At 33.7% G+C, this 18,587-nt stretch overlaps 1 protein-coding gene across 1 annotated transcript in view; it reads left to right on the top strand.

Moving 5' to 3' along the window:
• The first annotated feature begins 1,605 nt into the window (after positions 1-1,605).
• The window catches only part of LOC111463896 (phosphatidylserine decarboxylase proenzyme 2-like), a 25,364-nt gene continuing 8,382 nt past the window's right edge, over positions 1,606-18,587 (top strand). The window contains exons 1-12 of the mRNA XM_023107848.1: positions 1,606-2,016; positions 2,087-2,166; positions 8,832-8,856; positions 10,248-10,307; positions 11,070-11,138; positions 12,284-12,370; positions 12,566-12,616; positions 13,216-13,299; positions 13,833-13,924; positions 14,676-14,831; positions 17,046-17,130; positions 17,665-17,776. Of these exons, the coding sequence (XP_022963616.1) occupies positions 1,804-2,016; positions 2,087-2,166; positions 8,832-8,856; positions 10,248-10,307; positions 11,070-11,138; positions 12,284-12,370; positions 12,566-12,616; positions 13,216-13,299; positions 13,833-13,924; positions 14,676-14,831; positions 17,046-17,130; positions 17,665-17,776 (1,114 nt within the window). The 5' untranslated portion in view covers positions 1,606-1,803. The remainder of the gene's footprint in view (positions 2,017-2,086; positions 2,167-8,831; positions 8,857-10,247; positions 10,308-11,069; positions 11,139-12,283; positions 12,371-12,565; positions 12,617-13,215; positions 13,300-13,832; positions 13,925-14,675; positions 14,832-17,045; positions 17,131-17,664; positions 17,777-18,587) is intronic.

Here is an 18,587-nt window from a genome sequence, read left to right on the forward strand (position 1 = left end):
TATGTTGGCCACAAGGTGGTTTAAAGTCACACCGGCTGTTCTTAACACATTTCTGCACAGATTCTTCCAATTAATTTGGCATTTTAATTTCATTCTTTAAATAAATAAAGATCTATTAATACATTAAATTAATAAAAATATTCTTAATTTTATATTTGTCTAAAAAAATATTATTAAATTTTCTAAAATTTTAATAAAAATTTTAAACTTTTATTTCAAAAATATTTATTTAAAAAATATGGTAATACTCTTCCCATTAAAAAAAGTTTAAAAATATAAAAATTTTAAAATAACCTTAATATCATTTACTTTTAAAGGTGTTTTTAAAGTTTTTAAATTTTTTTTCGAGTATTAATGAAATTTTTGAAAATTTAAGGATATTTTTAAAATAAAGTATTAACCATTCCCATTCAAAACTATCTGTAAATGTATTTTTTTAAAATATTTTTAAGTTTAAAGGTATTTTAAAATTTTTTTTTAGAGATTTAAGATAATTTTGAGACAAAATGCAAAATTCAAATATATTTTTATTAATTTAGTTAATAAATTTGGTCAACGATAATAAGTATTTCTTAAATAATAATAACATAATATAATTTATAAAAATTTAAAATTTAATATTTCACTGACTATTCTATACTTAAATATATAAATTAATAAATATAAATATATAATAAGTTCTTAATTTCTACATACAGAAACCTAAGGTGGGATGAAACGCGGATTTAGATGGGACCAAAGAATATAAGGAGAGAAATTGAACGATCCAAGTAAATATAGACGGTTGATTGTAATCTTAACCGTTACTAGGTCTGACATAGTGTATTCAGTTCATATGTTTAGTCAATTTATGCATGAACCAAGAAAACCATATTGGGAGGCAGCTCTACGAGTTCTGAGATACATCAAAGGTACTCGTACTACCATATGAAAACAATTTAAGATTACAAGCATATTACGATTCAGACTGGGGTGGTTGTCGAACTTCCAGAGTTCAAATTTAGTTGGATTTGCATCTTGAGACACTTCTTCAATTGTGCTATCAATGAAGCCAATTTTCTTTTTGGCAATAAAAGCATGCATAACTGATTTACGATGGATAATTAGAACAAGTGAATATTTGGGCAGATCAGAGTGATGAATATAATAAAGATGTGTTAAATCAACATCCGAAATTTTGAAGCTGGATTTGACTGATTCTGCGAAAATTTTGATATTTAATAACACCAAGATCGGTGCTCTGATACCATGTTAAGAATGAGAAATAAAAGTGAGAACGGAAGTGCGATCTTCATTAATGTTCACAGCGTTTAAATAGGATACAACTACCAACTAATACCTAAAATATAATATATTTTCTAAATATTATAGGTTAATGGTTTCGAGTTTAATAAAATTTAAATTTAAGTCCTTAATTAAATATTTTTTTAAAGTCATATTTGACTATGAATGTGGGTATGAGGGTTCGAAGTCAAGAACGCGGATAAGGTTGAAGCAGCGACCGGTTCGATGTAATTAAAAATAAAAAGCCGAAAGTATTAAAAGTCAAAAAAAAGAGAAAAAAAAGTAATTAAAAAAAGATTGGAGGCTTTTAAGAAATAGCCGCCAGCAGGGGAAGAACAATACAGCAGAAAAGCAGACCAAAAAGTTGAACGGACTGACATTCTTCCAATTTTCAGCTTGGAAGTATTCAAATCAAAGACCCCACGATCCCCCACAACGTCGATTTCTCATGGCTTAAGAGTGATTCTCCGAATCAAATTCCCTCCATTTCCAGACGCAGCAGCAGGAGCAGAGCCAATCATGGGGAATGGCAGTTCCAAGCTTGATTCTTCCTCCTCTTCAGATCCCGATGCTGAAGACTCGCGTGGTTCTCGATTCAAGAAGCGTATGCATCTTCGTCGATTTCTTCGAAGGCGTCGTGGAGGAGACGCCAATGGCAAAGGAATTCGTTCTCATACCAAACTTGGCTCTGTGGAGGATTTCGCTGGAATCGCTGTTCTTACTCTTATTAGTGTAATGCTCTGGCTGTTTTGTTATCTAAGCTTTCGTTTGTTGCGCTTTGATATTGTTTGCTTGTTTGTAGGCGCAAATGAATTTCAAGGATAAGTGGCTCGCTTGTGTTTCGTTTGGAGAGCAGACTTTTCGGACGGGAATCTCTGATCAGTTAAGTTCTTGATTCTTTGACCAAGTTATGGTGCTTTAGTCCTTTAGTCGCCTTTTTCTCGTTCCTGTTCTTCTAAGAATATCTGTGCTATGCTGATCTTTAGCCAACGTGATTGTTTAAATAAGCGAGTTCCACGCGCGGACATAATATTCTGTGATTGTATTGCCTTTTCTGACTTGCCTGCTGTAAACTTAGCTTGTTTCGGTACCACTTTAGCTGAAATGGATTTACCGTTTATTGTTCTGAATTTCGTAGGCGTGGAATCTTGTAGTTGGAAGACGTTGTTCCATCTTGTTGAAAGGAATTTTTCTAGAGTATAAAGGGAAAAGAGTAAAGTGTAGTTTACTGTGCCAGAAAGTCTCGTTGTGGGGAAAGTTCGACTATGGAATTGAATTACTACAGTTTCCACAACACAAACCTATGCTTTATCGAAAAGTTGTTGCCTTTCTCTCGCAAAGGGAACACCAGTAAGAGAAAGAACGTGATAAGGGTTTTGGAAGAAGAAGCCTTCATTCGGTTCGTCCTCATCAGTTTCTTCATCTAAGAGAATTTTCCTTGGTTGGTTCGTCTTTGCATTTGTAGTCAGATGGAAAGCAGCTATAGTATTGCCAATAAATCCTTTTTTGTTTCATTTTTGCCCACGGGATTTAACTTTTGGAAGAAAGGGAAGAGTGTCGCTCCTGTTTTGTTAAACTTCATTGGAATACTTTATTATTGCTGGAACAAGCCGTTTGGCTCACATTGGAATTGTCCTTCCAACGTCAAGTTAAGCAAGCTGATGCATGTTCAAAATTAATGCTTTAGAATCTTTAAAAGTTTTAACAATTTTGGATGGTTTTTTGAGATCTCTTTCCAGTTAATGGTGGTGCGAAAAATTCTATTTTGGTTGTTCCGGCTTGGTTTCAGAAAAGAGGATGGTGGGTCTTCTGGGATATGTTGTTGAGCGAATCTCTTCAAAAGCTTATGAGTGCAATTGATCTTTATTTGCCCAAGGAAAGTATTTTTGAAGCTTCTTATGTCAAAAAGGATTTGGGGGCATCTTCTACAAGTTTTAGGCGGCTGAAGTTTCTTCAAACTACTTCTAGATAAATAAAAGGGGGTGAAAAATTTGGATTTCTCTAAAATTCTTGTTAACTCAAGATTACATTCTTCTGATGATTGGAGAGAAATCTCTAAAGCTCGTAAGAAAGAAAAATCTAAGAGTTCGTTAATAAATCCATTTGCAGCTGACAAAGTCTTGCTCGAATTAGGTTGACTTCTTAGAAGCTTTTGAAAGACGTCGTAGTCTTTGGAGAAAGATAGGAGAATTCCATATTTTGTTTGAGACTTGGTGCGGTTATAAACATAGAAGAGTTTAGTTGGTAGAAAGCTTTGGAGGATGGATTAAAATCAGAAGATTACCTTTATCTTTATTGAAAATGAAAATTTTGAGTTTATTGGAAAGAAATGTGGAGGTTTTATTTGAATTTCTTTAGATACCATTAACCTGTTGATTTTGATTGCTTGAATAGTCTCCTATATTTTTTGAGAGCAAAGAGGATCGTGGAAGATGAACAGTCTTTTGGGGTCTTGGATTCTTTTGGTAGTCTAAACTTTTTGTTGGGAGGGGTTGTGGGAACTTTGTGTGAAGTACCGTTGGTAGGAGATAAAGGTTTAATAGTTTCATCATTATTGGAGAAGGAAAAACATTTAAGAGGTGCTGGGTGTTACAACTGCATCCTGTCGAGACTCGAAATGAGATTGTGTGACACATATGCTCTCCCTTGGATAAGTCAACCAACTAAACTCGGGTCGTCGTTGGCACGGATGACGTATGCTCAGGTCTACAACCCCAATCTTGGAAAACAGTTTTAGAAAATGGGGTCAAAAAATGTTTTTGGAAAACGTTTGGAAAGCAATTTGAGAAAACACTGTTAATAAGCAAGCAAGCAACAAACAATGACGACGACATTGATAGTGTATAACCTTGGTAGAAAGAATTGACCACTAGTCACATCCCCTATATTACATTTTGAGGCGAATTAGCCTCGGCAAGTTTAGACATGATTTTGACTTGGAGTCAATACACACTTGAATTATAATAATAAAATATTAAAAAACTAGTTAACATGAAAGCAAGTATAAAAGGTATGGAGTAGGCATGCGACCATAGGTAACACGCCTTGGACAAGCATAGTCGTGAAATCAGACATATAGCAATTTTAACCCTGACATCATCTTCACCCATTTTGGTTGTCGAGTATTAGTGTCCACTCCAAGCTCCTAGTTGGATTAGAGTTCTTTTGCAACTCTTGAGACGGATAGTGCTGCTGAATTGATGCCTTTCATCCTTCTTGTATCTCGATGCTAGACAATGTTCAAGCATTTCACTTTGGTCTTTGTTATGAAGTTGTGAGTAGCTCCAAAGTTGACCTTAGTATTGTTAGTCAATCTGTGGTTAACCTAGGCCTTGATATACATAAGATTCCATTCCATTGACTCTTCCATCTCTCCCACTTTCTTTTGGAGATTAGATAAATACTTTAGGGCATTTTGGAGATTAGATAAATACTTTAGGGCCCCATGCGGGTGTTTTCAATGTTTTCGACTAATGATATTTTAACTTTTTTCTTTTCATATTTCGCTTCTGGGTTCATTCCAAATTTTTCTTGAAAGGTTTGGAGAGCTGCCTTTTGTGGGCATTTAAACTCTCGATGTGTCCCTTTGCATATGAAGTAGTACAAGGTTCCCCAATTATAACTGTTCTGGTGGTGTGGTCTCCAATACAGATTTCTACCTCTCTTTTTGGTGGATCCATAGTCCCCTCCTCTAGTTTCAAGTCTATCACCTCCTCCCACTTTTGGGTGAGTTGGATCGGTAATTTCTATTACCTCCACTTGTGGACGCCTGAATCTGTCTCACATTTTAGGATTGATCATTGTCAAGGTTAAGCAATCATTCAATTGTAGCATAAGCTGTAGAAAGGTCTTGATTTCGTTATTTGTACAGTTTGTACGTCGCCCATGACGCCAGCCCATCAACAATGTAAAAAACTTGTCTTTATCAGACATATCATGAATATCCAACATCAATCCAAAAAATTGCTTAATATAGTCTCAAATATTTTTGGCATGCTTTAGTTCCCCTATTTCCTCCTTCCTAGTATCTTGACATTCTCCAGGAAGAATTGCGAAAAGAATTCTTGCTTTAGTCTCTCCTAAGTGTCTATGGTACATCAACCATTTTGAATGTCCATGTACCTGGATCTCCCCCACAATTCATTGTCAACTGGATGCATTGTTGTCAAGGCTTCCAATGCCACAACACTTGTGTTGGATGATGAAAGTCCCACATCGGCTAATTTAGGGAATGATCATGGGTTTATAATCAAGGAATACTCTCTCCATTAGTATGAGGCCTTTTGGAGAAGCCTAAAGCAAAGCCATGAGAGCTTATGCTCAAAGTGGACAATATCATAGTATTATGGAGAGTCGTGTTAATCTAACATGGTATCAGAGCCATGCCCTAAACTTAGTCGTGTCAATAGATTGGTAAATCCTCAAATGTTGAACAAAGGACTCCAAAAGAAAAGGAGTCAAGCCTCCTCGAAGGCATAGTAAAAAATGACTAAGACTCCAAAGGAGTCGAGCCTCGATTAAGGGGATGCGTATTTGTTCGAGGGGAGGTGTTGGATGATGAAAGTCTCACATCGGCTAATTTAGGGAATGATCATGGGTTTATAATCAAGGAATACTCTCTCCATTGGTATGAGACCTTTTGGGGAAGCCCAAAGCAAAGCCATGAGAACTTATGATCAAAGTGGACAATATCATACCATTGTGGAGAGTCGTGTTCATCTAACAAATTGTAGTTTGAAAGTATTGTTCTAGGTTAAAGATGGATTTATCTAAGACCTTGGTATCTCAAACCTCATAGAAAGGCTTAGGCTTTGAGATCTTTACATTGTTAAACTAGACTACGTTTCTTGTTGGGGTTTGGTTCCCCATCGATCTCATGGTGAGATTTAGTCTGACGCTCAAATCTGCTACTTTGGCCTTTACTACATTAAGAGCAGCTTTTACATCCTTAGAAATTTCTGAAATCATTTGAGATATCACTTTTTGGGAGTTGTTTAAACCTCCGACATGCTCCTTTATACGGGGAACAAAGCTTGTTGAGCTATCCCCACCCCCTGAAGCCACTAATTCATGTGACTTTATCTTCTAGGGACTTAACTTGAGGCATCAATTCTTGGATGGACATCCTGTCTAGGCGGCTAGCTGCCACATCAATTATGTTGACTTTAGTGGCAATCTCATTAAGCGAGATTCCAAAAATCCAAGATTGTCAAGGACTTCACTTGGGTAGAGCATTTTCTCTTCGATCTCGACCGATCGGTCAACCCGGGACTTAAATTGTTTTGTAGTGGACATGTTTGTTTACTCGAATTCTAAGAGACGAGTAACCAATTGTTGCAATCGTACCCTTTCGAGAATTGCAACGTGATTGTGTGGTACTTACTCTTGCCCTCAAGTAAGTCCAACTAAACTTGGGTCACCGTTGGCATGGACGACGTATGCTCAAGCCTTCTCTAGTCACATTTTTGGAAAATAGTTTTAGAAAACAAGCTTAAAAAAAGTTTTATAAAAAAACGTTTGGAATATGAGGAAGCAATATTATAAGCTAGCAAGCAATAAGCAATAAACAACAACAACAACATTGATATCATATAACCCGGGTAGGAGGAATTGATAACTAGTTGCATCCCCTTATAGTGCATTTTGCGGAAAATTAGCCTTAGTAGGTGCATACATGATTTTGGCGAGGAGCCATGCCCCCATAAATTATTATAATTAAATAATAAAAAACTAGCTTACACGAATGCAAGTAAAAAGGGTTTGGAATGGTCATACAACCACAGGAAACACGCTTTGTACAAGCATGGCCATGACATTAGGCATGCGACCATAGGTAATATGCCCTAGACAAGCATGACCTTGACACGGGGCATGTAGACAAGTTGGTGATGGTTGATTCATTCAATGAAGATGCCGGTGTGGTCTTGAGTTTTGTGCCTCCTTTGGCTCAATAAGGAAGTCATGTTAGTTTTCCATAGGTCTGTTTTATCTTGTTTGAGATATTTGGGTTGACTTGCATTAGGATACTTTTCTTTTTGTCTTTGTTGGTGATGATTCTTCAAAGTTTCTTTCAATGGATCAATAGTTCTTGCAGAACTGAGGAGTTTTTTTGAGGTTTTATGATGGGTTTTCCAAGGTTTTTTGTTGGTTGGTGGTCTTTTCTTGATTTTCTTTGGAAGATTTGAAGTAGGTATTGGTTGGAGGCCTTATTCATAGTTTCATCATTTATTTGCAAGTCCTCTTACTCTTTTAGATGAAGTTTTTGAGAAAATTCTAGGTTCTTTAAATGTTTATTATTTTCTTGCTAATCTCTATTTGGTTGTAGTTGCTGTTTGTATTTTCTTCTTTTTCACTCCCTTTAGGAGTTTGTATCTTTTGAACATTTATTCATTTTCATTATATCAATGAGAGGTTGTTTCTTGTTTAGAAAAATGACCTATATGTTCTCCTCAAATATTGAGACATGGTGGAAAGTGGAAATGGTAACACAAGATCTGCAACGTTAGAAATACATTTGACGTTGTCTAACTTCTGTAGCTCTTTAAATTCTTGTTAAACATTGAATTGAATGTTAGAATTGAAAAGTGCATTTTTTGGTCAGATTTAGGGAAAAGAGGAAAATCTTTCATTAAACGTAGTTTCTTATGCAGGAGAGTGTTGATAATGTTGCAAATTTTCTGATTGAGATGAACAGTGTCACTTAATACAGAAAACCCATCTGATAAGAATAAAAAATTTTAAGGAAAAAAAAAAGAAAAAGAAATCAATATCCTAGAGGTCGTGCAAGGTAAATGTTGGTAATTTTCTCGGGATTAATTTGAATTTGAACGTGGGAATTGTAGGAAATTTGATAGGCATGTTATTAGAGTTTAAAGGGTATATTAGTAATTAACTAGGGAGGTAGTTATGGTAGTAATTTATAAATAGATGGAGTGGGAAAGGAGAAGGTAGACATTATTTTGGTGAGTGAATTAGGGCTTGAGAGTGATCTCAAGTAGGTAGGGTCCAAGTTCTTCAAATTACTTGGCTTATCTTGTAAGTTTTCATCCTTTACATTTCAATTTAGTTTGATTCTGTTCTGGTTTCTCTAAATTGTTTTATCAGAATTTGGGACTACAGTAATAGAAAAAGATATAAATTTAACGGTATTGTAAAATTTACCTTTGATATTAAACTTAAATTCAGAAGTTTTAATTTTGAAGTTTCTGTCATTTTCAATTGGCTAGAAACTTTTACTTTCTTGTCTGGAGTGGCCAATTTGATTTTATCATTTGAGACATTTTCAATTTCAGCCACCATTTTTTAGGAGCCCTTGGTATAGTTGGAGCATGGTGGCATCAACTTTCTTTGAAAGTTGTCTAAATCATAAGAATGTACCATCGAATCCTTTATCTGAATGATATCTGACATAGTCATAACATTTTATTGGATTTATTTATATTATTATTATTGAGCAATCTTGACTCTGTCGCTACAGAGACCTTTGCATATTCAATACGTAAATATATATTGTTGAGTTTGTTGATTGGGCTTTATTGGTTTTGCAGCACTAAAGACCCAGCTTGGAACTCTGTGAGTACTCAGACCTCTATTGTTTTCCAGCAAATTGAGTTTCTTTACTTGTGTTGCGTCTAATTTATTTGAATTTTTATTTGCTTTGGTACTTAAAAATGCTTTCCCTATCACTTCTTGAGTTGGAATAGATTTATATTGTACCATCTCTGCACTTCTCGTTTATAGTTTTTCTTTGTTTCAATCGATAATCTACAATATTTTTACTATCTTTTAGTCGGTGGATTTTCGGCCAACTTATATGCATATAAATTAATTTCTCAAGATAATTATTTGACTCTAAGATTTGGTATTGAGGAAATTGTTGGATATTTTGCCCTTTTGTCTTAAATAATATTTAGTTCTTTAGATACATGACTATTAGGCTAACTGCCCAACCCTGGTTAAATTGTAACAGAAAAAAAAAAAAAAAAAAAGATTATTTCACTAATAAGATAAAATGAAGAAAATGGGAAGGATGCTCAACCTTGAAGTTATTAGTATAAGGCTTTCCAATGCGAAGCGATGTATAAAATAAGATAGTTACAGAAATCCTAAATTATATATAGTTGTATGGAAGGAATAAATAATTTAGAGAATTCACCTAATTGCATTAACCCAATAAGCGTTTATGCTTTATCTTGCATATGATATAAGTTTCCAAAACCATGCTCATGACTTTAAGGCTAACTCTTTCCTTTACCTCTTTCCACCACTTATCCCAATAGTCCATTGGAAGCTTTGGGAAGTTTACGTTCCGAGGCTTTTGTCAGCTCATAGTTTGATATTCAGTATTCAGATTTCTTGTGTTGTCAAAGGTTTTATTTAGCCGCAGTTGGTTTGCGTTTCTCCTTCAGTTGGTGCTGCTTTCTCACTAGCTTCCAGGAATTAAAGTTTTTAAATTTTTTTTCAAAGATGCAAGCAGAGTTTTATTTATTTATTTCTGGAACAGAGGAGTAGAGATGGAAAGCTTTTGTGAAGTCTGAAATTTAAACGCATGTTTCTTTGATCAGGATTCTAGTGTAGTTTATTATTCTAGTTTTGTTTTTGTTTTTGTTTTATAAACTGTGTGTTCAGAGTTTTGTAATTTAGTTTTCTGTTCTATGATTGCTACTCTTATGTAATTTTTCATTTCATCTATGAAGATTGCCGCTCCCATAATAAAAAAACAAAAAAGATAAAAATAAAGAAAAGAAATTGCACTGATATATATCATTGTTTAGTATGAAATAAGTATTTATGCAAATGTAATTAACCAATCAAATATGAAAGAATTTTTATGCTTATTCTCCGGTTTAGAACTGTTTGGTAACATTTAATACCCTATATGATAACTGAATCACCTGATATATGCAGCTTTGTATAAATGCAACTATTTTATTTTTTATTTTTTATTATTTTTTTTTTCACAGGAAAAGAAGCTTCTCTTGGAGAAGGATGGACCTCATATTGCGAGGATCTCTGTTTTTGAGGTAGTAATCATCTTTAAAGGTTCAATGGTTTTAACGTTGTTTAGGATTTGATATTTACTAGAAAAAGAATAGGTTTCTAAGCTTTAAGTTTCTGGAATTTCAGTTTGATTTGATACTGCAATGTAAACAGAAAAACGAATTAATTTTCATTCAAATGTAACATTGTCCTTAAAAGAACTTATAGATATTTAAATATTAGTTTAAAATATAATATATCTTAAATTAATATAATTTTATTTTCTATTTTATGATTCTAAAATTTATAAAACATTTCGTTATGTTAATTAAATTAATGAATGGGTGAAAGAAAAAAAAAAAAAAAAAACGGAAAAAAACCCGAGTTGAAACTGAAAAAAGCTTTTGCATGTTTTTCAAGTTCTCCAGCTTTTATAGAATTTTATCTGAAGGCTACAACTTCGAAATCGCTAGGAACAGTAATGTCTTTTTTAGTGATAAAAAGAATGCTAGTTATTAGAATATTAATGAAAGTAATATTACAAAATTGCATAATATATAGAATTTGTAGATTTTGAACACTAAATAACTTTTCATTGATATAATAAAAAAGGATAAAAGTTCAAGAGATACAAACTACCTTAAAAAGAAAAATTAAAAACCACAAATAGAACCATATAGAGAACAACCATGTACAAAAGCTTTTTATAGATCTAACAAAACACACCCTCGAAAATGACTATTAAGTTATTTTCTTTCCATGGAATTGTGTAATCTAAAATTTGTATTTATCTTTTTGTATTGCAGACTAATAGAATATCCCGAAACAACCTTGTAGGATATTGTGAGATCGATCTACTTGAATTTCTATCACAGGCGAGTAACTATTACCATACGTAGACCCATCCATGATCATTTAGTTGCATTACTTTAATCACTTCACATAGAAAAGCCCATTTCTTTTTCCTGTAAACATCGATCGAGTTAACTCTAGTATTTTGCAAGTGACTAGTTACTCCATATTATTTAAGATCTCTCTACTATGTAGCATTAGGTACAATTTTTTCTAATAACAAACTGTATAAGTAGATTTCTTTTTATTATAACAGAGTATAAGTTCATCAAGGAGAAGAAATTACTAAAGAGGATGGGATATGAAATTCAAAATATGGATATACATCAAACTCTAAACATAAACATTTTCATTGAGTAGGTGAAATGGTTAAAGAAAATGAGATCCTATCGATGAGATGAGTACAAGAAAATTTTCCAATGAGAAATGAGGGAGGAAAGAGTGTAATTTCGAAATGTAGTAGTTAATTTACTCAAGGAAATTGTTAAAAAGATAGTGGATTCAAAGAAATTGTTGAAATTTTGTTGCTTGTCAGAAAAGATCCGTGGATTTCTGTCTTTCCAAAGATTCCACAGGAAAGCTCGAGCAATATTTTGTCAAAGAGTCTTCGTAGACTTATCGAAATGGTGACTCACAATGATGTTTAAGATGAAGGTGGAGATATTCCTAGGCATAGCCATCCAAAGGTAGAAAGGATACTGTTCCTAAACAATGATGCTAAGGAGCTGGAGCTAAACGTGAACATGGGATTCAGTTTCTTTAATATACAAGGGGCAGCAAATGAAATGCTTAGGCATTATACAACCAAGTGCGAATGGTAATAAAATTGTAAGACGAGGTAGCTGAAGGAAGGAGATGAAAGCGCTTGTTTGAACTGTAAACGTTAGGAGCTAATGCTTTATACAAAGTCCTAGTTGAGAGAGGTAAAAGCTTGATTACTGAATATGGTATTGAAGCCGAAGGTGTGAATTATTTCAGAAACTTCTATTGCAAAATAAAAAACTTAGATCTGTTTTGAAAAGCTGGATTGGCAGTCCTTTATCCAGTTTATCCATCTTTTGCCGAAGCCATCTGTATCATTTTTAACTAATAGCATGTGACAGTTGGATTTCTTCCTTCACTTCGTGTTACTCTGAGGAACAATTTTTGTCCTAATGTGGTCTTGTAGGATTCAAGCTCTGAGGAACTCAAATTGTTGGATCCATCACCACCTAATGAAGTGGTTGGAAAAATTTATGTGTCATGTTCTGTTGAGGTACACGATACATCATTAGTATTTCTAATTATGTTTGTGTGTGTGTTTTTTTTCAAAATTTTTTTATGACAACTACAAACAACCTAAGATTTTTTTGTGCGTTGTATACCTTATAATATGGTATGGAAGTATTTATTTCACGTTTTAGTGAATTCAGATAAGCACTTCTGTTATTCAGTTTAATATTATTGGCAGGACCCGATCGAAACTGAGAAACGCTTTGCAAAACGCATCTTATCTATTGTGGTATGTTACAATGTTCTCTTCTTGTAGCTAAATGATGTAGGGAACAGAATTTCCACCGCTTATTGCTAAGACTGATGTAGGTTGTTTTATTGTTTCAAGGGTGACCAGTATAAATCTCTTATAACTATAGATATTTGAATAAATAGCCTAAGATTAAAGTTAAGGTCAAGACCTCATATTTTCTCTTTTACCAAATTACCCTTACCTTCACCTAAATTATGTTCACCATTTCCACAACTTTATCTATTTGATGCTCCCTAAGTGACAGAACTCCTAAAGATAGTGAGTTTTTCGTTATTTTGTTGAAAGCTAACAGCCTTATGATATTATTTTGCATATGTAAGGATGCATTTGAAGTTTTTTTTCCTGACTTTGAGGAGGAAGAGAATTTTTTGAACCAACAAGAGAAGTAAACTCTCTTTTTGCAAGAAACTATTGTTGTACGGCGACACTGTTCTTTTAATCAACTCTTGGAGAAATTAGTCATACATGTCATTTTTAATTATGTTTGCTAGACAACACAAACATGTAATCCCATTTAGAATTCTCCTACTTAAAATTATTTACTTTCATATTCTTGAGCTGTCATATTTGCACAGGATTATAATGAGGATGGAGAGCTCTCATTCCCTGAATTTTCTGACTTAATTGATGCTTTTGGCAATCAAGTGGCAGCTTCTAAGGTTTGAAGTTAAAACTTAATCTTCTCTCTCCCTCTCTGTGTTTCTTTTTTTTACCCCTATAAGTCACTGTAAGAATTGATTCTAACGTTGGTTTTATGAAAATTATAGGTTAACTTTGAACTGCTGAGAACAGTACCAAATAGAGTTCATGTGTTAATTGGAAAAGTAGAATTTAGTTTTTATTTGATTATTTTTTATTTTTTTAATGTTTTCTTCTTATTCTCTCTTTATATCCTTGTGATTCTTTTCTTTGTATTTTTGGAATATAAGTTCCTTATTCCTTGAAGTACATTCTACGCAGTTTTCAACTATCTGCTGGTAATTGAATTTTCTTTGAACTGTAAATAAGGCATTTGAATCCAAGAATGGAAATCTTATGGATCAGCTTTACATGTATTTTTCAGTTTATCTTGTTTGAAGTTATAATCTTTTTTTAATCTTTTTTCGGTACTCATTTTCTGACATAAATATCTTTGTTAATCTATCTGGTTTCATATCTATTTTCCTGAGCTATATAGTTATTAATATTGTAGAAGGAGGAGCTTTTTAAGGCAGCTGACAAGAACGGGGATGGTGTTGTCACGCTTGATGAGTTGGCTGCTCTTCTTGCTGCTCAACAAGAGAAGTAAATATCCATTTGAATCATTCTTTTGAAAAATGCCATTCACCTATTTCTTGCACCATATTATTATTTGATACTTGAAAATCGGGCACAGTGAATTTAAATGTCTGGATAGAGAGCTATAATTTTTCATTTTATTAATCAGGAAACGAAATTTTCTTTAAATAAATGAAAGCAGACTAATGCTCAGAAGGTACAAACTCTATGAGGAGTGAAAGAAGAAAAGAAAACACATAAAAAGGAAAAGAAAACAACCAGCTAGAACCAAACCTACTATTGAAAACCAAAGAAGCTTTACAAGCTTGGACCACAAAGAAATGAAGATCCCTCTGAAAATTGGATAGCGGAGTTATAATCGTCTTTTTGCGTATGATTGAGGAATTTACTTGTGTGATGCACATCTTGGAAAGTTTCTCTACCCTTCCACTGTTAATTTAGAAAAAAAAAATTCATCCCTCACGCTTGCAGTACTTTACACATTTGAGACTTAGTTTTTTCACTTCATTCCTTATAAGGCAATTCAAACTATTGTCAACAAACAAAAAAATGGTTACTACGGTAGCAAGCATGTTTTTGAGATGGAGTGGAGAATCAATTAAGAGACAGAGACAGTTACTGGTGAATTTTTCTACATGATGCACTTTGGTTGAAGTTGAAAGGAACAATTTTGATTTTTGAGCCTACAACTCTCCCATCTCTTCATCTCATTCCTTTTAATTTTTCTAGCATATTGATGATTTTCTTTAAATTGCAGGGAACCATTGATGAATCGCTGCCCTGTTTGTGGTGAAGTTCTTGAAGTTTCTGATAAACTGAACAATATGATTCACTTGACTCTATGTTTTGATGAAGGAACTGGAAACCAAGTTATGACCGGAGGGTTCTTGACCGATAAACAGGCTGCATATGGGTAAAGTTTTCATGTACTTAATTAGCTCTTCTTTTTTTTTTTTTTTCGGCTCAGGACAAGATAGCTAAACAGAGAAACATCACTTTCGGAGAATATGAGATAAATGTTAATTAATCTTTGCTATTTCCCGCTTAAGTTCTCCTAAAATGATCCTTTCAGGTTAGTTTTCATTCAGTTTTTGGATAGAAAATATTTGCATCGAAATATCAGTATATACACAACTAGGAGTCTTCTTTTAGACTCTTGTAATCTTTTTCGTTTTATTTTTGCTTTAGGTGTTTTGGTTTTCTTTTTTCCTCTCCCGTTAGAAGTTTGTATCCTTCAGCAGTTCTCTTCTTTTTCGAAGTCTGTTTCTTATTAAAGAAATAAAAAAGTGTGAGAATGCGACATCTTTCCAAAAGGAAAATGGGTTAAACAAAATCCTAATGAACTTCAATATTAAGAAAAGATAAATTATAGCTGTTAATCTTAATCAACTTGAATGTCAAGAAGCGATGAATTTTAGAGGGACTGACCCATGAAAGCCAATCTAGAATCCAACAAAATAGCTGTGTCTAGAAGCTCGACCCTGCCCCCAAGGAGGAGGGGGAAGAAATAAAGAAATAAAGGAAAGAAAAGAAAAGAAAAAGCGAAAATCTCTCTCTACCTAAAATCCAGCGCCTTTAAACCTTTTCCACTGAACCATTGTACTACTGGAGAAACCTTGGCCCAAAAAGCTTTGAATGAGATAACTATCAATACAACGTACATAGTACACCATTGAGACTAAATTGGAAAAAGGATACCATTCTAAACTATCCAACAAAAATTTTTCTGGAAAAGAACGAAACTCTTGCAATTTTTTTCCCCTGAAGATGTTCAGCCAAATTGTAATGCACAAAATATGTTGCCGGCTTCATCCAAAAAATTGCGAAGGTTTCACTATTTGGGGAAGAGGCATAAGTTCGGACTACTTTTTTGGATTCTGTACACACTATTGAATTTAGAGTTAAAGCCAAGAATCCTACAATTTTAGAGGCCTTCAACTTCCAAGCAAGCATGTAAATGACTTTGGAAGTGGAAGAAAGTGGAAGGATATGTTGATTCTCCCAGAGTCCTTTCTAAAAAATTAAGAATGCTGATAGTCTTGAAAGAATCTGAGACTGAAGAAAGTTTCTTGGTTATTTTCAACAAGCTCTATCTAAACTTCTTGATGTTATAATGTGGCTAGATAGCTACGATTTAAATGTGATTTGCACATCTGTCTGACTTGAAAAATCTTTTGAAGATGCTGAGATTTTTCTTTGAAGAAACAAAAGATACTGAGATTTTTAAGAACATGCGTTCCATGGAAATCCATGTACCGAAGGCCTGAGAGACTTCTTGCATAATTTCTAGGTAGGCAGCCGAAATGATCCTCTTCTAGGAAATTTCAAGAACCAGGACCCAATTGAGGGAAATCTAGCATGCCGCTTCCCTTCCTGTATATCTTGTTCTTCGTGTTATCTCTTGAATTGCCTACCTTTTCTATTCATTGCATACATAAACAAATTGTAGGTCTGTCTCATTTCATAAATTTTTTGGTGTCCCTTTTGAGGAGGCTCACAAATATCGGTGTCCTTTGCTTGCATTGTGCTTCCTTGGCCAATTGTGTAGGGAACCCAAGGAGAATAGTGTATTTTTGGTGCCCTAAGTGGAAAACATTGAAGGAAAAATTCGACCACTCAAGATTTAATTGTAGTAGACATACCTTCATTCAGGCTACTCTTTTCAAACGCTCCTCTGTAGGCTCGTTCTTTAATTACTATCAAATTCAAAAGCTTACATTTTTTGTTTAATGTGAATTTAGTGATTTGGTAGATTTTCCATAAACCCTTCACATTTAGGCTTGGGTATAAATTACAAAATTAATACAATTTGAAATAAAAAGAAAATGACATTGCAGCAATATGAGCTTGAAGTCTCTCACTTTAAATATTTACTCACAACTATTTATGATAAGTATAATAATTTAATAATTAAAGTCTGAGATGCACCTTGAAGCACACTTTGCCAAGACATGTATCTTAGTGAGGATAACTTGTTCATCTGAGGCAAGGAGCATTAATGCACCTAATGTTTTCAAAACATTGAATTAGGGGAGGGGAGGGGAGGGGAGTGAGCTTTGTCATAACATGTGATATTTGTCTCCATTTCTTTTTCTGTAGAGATTGAGAAATTTCAGATGCTTTGCAGGTGGATGTTTAAGTTAAGCGAATGGGCCCATTTTTCGTCGTATGACGTTGGTCTAAACTCTGGTTCAAGTGCATCTCATATTGTAGTATGTAGATTCTCTAATTTTCACTTCCTTTTCAAATTAAGTTTCTTTCTTATACTAATACTTTTCCATGTAATTAATTACATCCAATGAAGTATTAATGGTTAGTGAGTACATCTGCAGCTTAATACATTCGTACATACTTTAAAGGGATTATTTTGGGAATGAAAATAAAAATTGTTCAACTTTAAGAGCATGTTTTGTTCACAAGTTTCTGAAGGATCTAGATACCTAAAAATCGATAATCTCTCTGGTAAATTGTTGCAATTTCTCTGTTTCTTTAGTTTTATATCCACGTGTACCAGTGAAACTTTTTAGTGCATTTTACTATGCGTTGAAGAAACGTCAACATCCTTAAAAGAACAAAATAATCCAACATAGTAGAGAAAAAACAAAGAGATAATTTGGATCAGCATTTTTTAAAATGTAACCAAATATTTACTTTTAACTACTGGGGAAATGTTTTTGAACTATTTTTCTGAGTTTAGTATCTTCATCTTTTACTTTTTGCTTGTTAGCTCACAGATTACTCTTTAGGTTTATGATCGGCAGAAAAAAAGGCTAGTGGAAGAGATAATTGATGGAAAGATTGTTTTGTCAATGAGGGCCATCTATCAGTCAAAAGTCGGTCTTGCTCTTATGGATAAAGGTATGATTTAGTTTGTGAAGAGGTCCTGAAATGTAACATATATACCCGTTTCAAAACTTACGAACTTATCTATACCTGTTAGAAAACCTATTGACCTTCCTTTTCTATCTCCTCTGTACGATGGCTTGTTTCTAATTATTATTCATTATTATTTTAGAGTAATTAGTAATGCTATTCCACCGTTTTCACCCCTTAATGATGGATCATTTGGAAAAAAAAGAAACAGTACCTCTGGGGAATGGGTTCAAACCCTTTCGTGGCTACCTATATGGAATATTAAATTTTACGAGCTTCTTGACAACCAAATATTGTTAGGTTAAGTGATTAATGTGTGGTTGCATGCATTGGCCTGAACACTGGAGATACTCATGGATATAAGAAAGTATTGTTCTCGAGAAAGATAATTTTTAACCAAGGATTTCTCAGCTTTTTGTCAATATTTCTATTCATTTAACATTTGCTCTTCTAGTTTTACTTTTCTACTCCATTTAACACTAATGTTTTCATAAAAGGAAGCAATTTTTCATTGGTTGAATGAAAGTGGCCAACTAAAAGTGAACAATCCGACAGAACCTAGACCACCTAACATAATACCGAAAAGAACAATACAAATAAAAAAACTTGCAGCTTACAGTATGCATTGACCTTGGTTAGCTTAGGGTTTGGTTTGGCTCTTTTGTTGGGCTGTTTTCTTGAATGTGTCGAGTGTTCTTTCATCTATCTTAACAAAAACTCGGTTTCTCATATAAAAAGAAGGAAAAAAAAAAAAAAAAAAAAAAAAAAAAAAAAAAAAAAAAAAAAAAAAAAAAAA

The sequence above is a fragment of the Cucurbita moschata genome, unplaced genomic scaffold, assembly GCF_002738365.1.
Source record: "Cucurbita moschata cultivar Rifu unplaced genomic scaffold, Cmos_1.0 Cmo_Scf00029, whole genome shotgun sequence".
Classification (NCBI taxonomy): Eukaryota; Viridiplantae; Streptophyta; class Magnoliopsida; order Cucurbitales; family Cucurbitaceae; genus Cucurbita; species Cucurbita moschata.